Source organism: Humulus lupulus, chromosome 9 (genome assembly GCF_963169125.1).
Source record: "Humulus lupulus chromosome 9, drHumLupu1.1, whole genome shotgun sequence".
NCBI lineage: Eukaryota > Viridiplantae > Streptophyta > Magnoliopsida > Rosales > Cannabaceae > Humulus > Humulus lupulus.
Window position 1 is genome coordinate 123,010,878 of NC_084801.1, and position 4,263 is coordinate 123,015,140.

The window sequence follows — 4,263 nt, forward strand, 5'->3', positions numbered from 1 at the left end:
GGATATTTGTTCTTAATGGCGACATTATTGAGTTCTTGGTAATCGATGCATATTCTCATGCTCCCGTCCTTCTTTTTCACAAATAGGACTGGTGCTCCCCATGAAGAATGACTAGGTCTTATGAACCCCTTGTCCAACAACTCTAGTAGCTGGTCCTTAAGTTCCTTCAACTCCGCAGGTGCCACTCGATAAGGTGCTTTAGAGATTAGTGCTGTTTCTGGTGCAAGCTCAATCACAAATTTGATTTCTCTGTTCGGGTGTAATCCTGGTAATTCCTCTGGAAACTCTTCTGGGAACTCACAAAAAATATGCACATTTTCCGATTTTAACTCTGACTCCTTGGACTTATCCACCACACTAGCCAGAAATGTCGAACAACCATGTTGCTTCTTATTCCGTGCTTCCAATGCTGATATTATGGGTGTTCAAAAACCCGCTACGTCTCCTCTAATGGAAAATATCTCTCCTTCTTCTGGTATGAACTCCATAGTCTTCTTTCGACCGTCCATCATCGCCCAATGTTTGGATAACCAATCCATGCCAAGTATGAAATCATAAACTTGTATACTTAGTTCTATAAGGTCTGCTAGGCACTCCCTGCCCTCTATCGTTATAGGCGTTGACAGTAACCACCTAGTTGACAACATCATGTCTCTCGACTGTAACATGGTACTAAAGTTATGCTCAAATAGTTTGCAAGGCATACTCCACTTATCAATCATATTCATGGAAACATATGAGTGAGTTGCTCCAAAATCAAAAAGGGCTCTACACATCATACCAGATATAGAGAACTGACCTTTGACTATGGTGCTGCCGTTGGCTGCTTCCTTCTGAGTTAAGGCAAAAGCCCGTGTTGGCACCATATTATTGTTACTGTTCTGTCCTATCTTCCATTGTGGGAAATCTCTCCTCAGATGTCCTGCCTAACCGCATTTGAAACATTTATTGGTGCGGACTTGGGAATCTCCCGTGTGTCTTTTCGAGTATTTAGGACAGATGGGGTGCTCTACTCTGTTGCCTTGGTGATTCCCACAGTTTCAGTCATTATAGCGATTGTTGCGGTTGTTATGGTGGTTCTAAGTGCTGTGACTGGTGTTATTCGTGGCTGGGGGTCATGGTCTCTTATCCGCGCCATTGTTCTGCCCTTCATTAGCTTTCCTTTTGTTACCCTCATTGAAGCCCTTGTTTCGGCAGTTCTCTGTTCTAGCAGCATTATCCTTCCAAATCTGCTATTCCAAATATTCTGATTCAAGTTCCCTATTAAGTACTTCAGCATAACTGACCACTTCAGCACTGGCACAACTTCAGGAGAAAAAATTGCCAACCTATCAAACTTCTGTGCATAATTAGTGAAAGATAGGTTTCCTTGTATCAAAGTTACAAACTCATCTACTTTGGTTGCTAGCACGGCCGCACTATAATACTTCTTGCTAAAAACCTGGTATTCAAATCATGAGTCTGTTTAATTACATCCCACCATATCCGTGCATCCATCTTGAGTAAATAGACTGCACATGAGACTCTCTGGTGATCATTTGACTCCATATGATCGAAGATGGCCTCGATTGATCTTAACCAATCCTCTACCACTATGGGATCATGTAACGCCCCACGTCACTATGGCTGCTTCTTGGAATGACGACTAGCCCTGAAAACCAACACGAGTCTTTCCAGCTTGCTTTGTCCTCACTCACACACTTCCTGGGAAAACTTCCTAGGAGGTCACCCATCCTTAGATTACTCCAGGTCAAGCACGCTTAACTTTGGATTTCTTAAGTGATGGGCTACCGAAAAGAAGATGCATCTTGTTGATATAGGTAGTACCCATCAATCCATTTAAGCCCTCTTCAACTGTGTAGTCCCATAACTGCACAGTCTTAGAATCATCATACTTGACCTTCCCCAGGCAGTGTGGGATTGCACAGCTTTACCCGGTCTTTCCCTATGTGGATCATGGGGTCTGACTGTCACAGATCATCTTTCCCTTCAAAGGTTGGTGGGGCTTGTTTTCTAAAACGTTCATACACTGGCTCAAACCCATAAGTTACAGGCAGTGGTGCAGGTGGTGGCGTTGGCAGCTGAGGCTGCGTCACTAGCACTTGAGGCACTTGGGGCATTTGGGGCACTTGGGGGGCTTGCCTAGCATGTGCCAATTCTTCATCTCTCAGTCTTTGTTGTTCTCTCAACCTTGCTACTTCTGCAGGCAGGTCCACGGACGGTGCTGCTGGAGCTGCAGGTTGGAATGATGGCATTTCTAGGTGAGGGGTTATTGTGGCTTTAGACCTTGTGGAGACACCCTTTCCTCGGCCTCCTCCTCTTCCCTTGCCTCCTCTTCCTTTAGTCGACATTATGAGATTCTAAGGCATCAAAAGAAAATCACAAGGAAGGAAAATTTTCATAATGGTTTGATAGATATTCATGAAAATCATTCATTCAAAACCACATCATTTAGAGTTTGCAAGAGGAAAAATATCAAACCATAGCATTCAAAGTGTTCTAAATTATTCCAAGGATTCAAACAACTCATAAAGTGTTTAATAACTAGAAACATAAATCCTTAGGGTCCTTAAAAAAATCCCATCTGATTCATTAATGTTTCATGGAACGATCTACACGACAGACTGTAGTCGTCAACTGTGGACTCGTCTCCTGAGCTGTAATCAAAGACGTCCTCTGGGAGGTGAAAGTAGTTGGGAGCACTCACCATCACTCTCATCCTAGAAGTCACTCGTGGTATGGCATGAGTTACCTCCTAACTTGCCAAGGCTCCTTCCAAATCGTGGACTGTCTCCAAACGCTCCTCTATCTCTCAGTCATCCGTCTTTACCAACACCAGCTCACGACTAAAATCGTAGTTGTCTATAAGATCGTAGATTATGTATTCCATGGTACTAAAGTCTAGGTCGTCTTGAATGACGTCGTGCCATGCTCTGTCCAACTGGAGAAAGGCCTCAGAGTACATTGACAGTGCTTCCCTCAACACCCAATATTGCTCTCTGGGCCATAGCAAAGCTCCTCTTTTGTTCATGATCCCTTGAATAAGATCACAAACCACCATTGTTGTTTTTAACACCGCAATCTTCCAATCGTAGGGATCCTCCTCAAGCTGGACCATGGGTATTGCACGAATTTCCTTGAGTAGTTGTGTCTTAGTAGTTTTGAAAACGGGAGGCATCTTACTTTACTGCAGTTACGAAACTATGCAATTAAATAAAACATGAACAAGTAATAGCACATAAAACAAATACTTACGACGTGGTGAGGTGAGATTTTCCCATCTTTAGCATGTATGGGGAGGGTCTTTGGAAACATGTACGACTGTCTCTGATACCATTTGTAAAACACCCTAATCTAATACTTTGTAAACTTTTACATGCTCATAAACTTATAGAAGATAGCCACTTATTATATGAAATTCCCAGTGCGGCCTTGCTAAAACATGCAAGTTGGGCCCAATAGTTTAAAATAAAAATAATAGTTTCATGCAACGTTTTAAAAATAAATAAAGTTCAAGTCCCACTGATAAGTTTCGAAGAGTAAAAAGAAAACATAACATTGTTCTTTAGAATTTGGCGTTAGGCTGATCGTTTGTTCACCCATAGGATACCCCCACGCTATAAACTCCCCACATCACCATGCGTGCCAAAGAGAAATCGTATTTGTTACCTGGAAAGAAAGTAAGGGGTGAGCTAAAAGCCCAGTAAGGAAGTACAAACAATACACAAGTAAATACAACTGATGAACATGATTTTGGCCAATGACGAGCAGACGTCAAAATGATAGTAAGCCTTGAATAGAAAATAACGACATAAATAATTTTATAGTAGTTCAACCCCAATTTGTTGGTAATAGCCTAATCCACTTGGAGTTGTGATATATGAAGCCTACACTTAAGATCAGATGGACTTGAGCCAACTGAGTTTCTCAAGTATAAGTAGAAAAATAAAAAGATTCTCTCTCTAGAGAATACAAGCTTTCTCTCTCTAAGCTCTCCTAGAATATGCCCCAAGTAACAATCACAAAGTCTCAAAATTAGAAAGACTAAAAGTCTCCAAGAGATCAGATCCCCTAAAATGATGCCATGAGCCCTTTATTTATAGGCTCATGGATCGTACATGAAAAATATCACGTTTTGACGGGGTCCTTGGTTGTTTCAACCCACTTTAATTAATAAAGTAATAAAAAAATTAAAATTACAACAATATAACTATAACTTCGAAATATCTGAGAGATTCGCGCGGTAGTTATGAGCGATTTGGG

At 41.6% G+C, this 4,263-nt stretch overlaps 1 protein-coding gene across 1 annotated transcript; it reads right to left on the reverse strand.

Annotated features, from left to right (window-relative positions):
- Positions 1–425: 425 nt before the first annotated feature.
- On the reverse strand, positions 426–866 carry LOC133800002 (uncharacterized). Its single transcript, XM_062237986.1, has one exon. The coding sequence runs from the start codon at positions 864–866 to the stop codon at positions 426–428; it is 441 nt and encodes a 146-aa protein (XP_062093970.1).
- Positions 867–4,263: the final 3,397 nt, after the last annotated feature.

Bases quoted from the DNA above. Each gene is read 5' to 3' on its own strand.
- LOC133800002 (XM_062237986.1), bottom strand. From the start codon at position 866: ATGGTGCCAACACGGGCTTTTGCCTTAACTCAGAAGGAAGCAGCCAAC.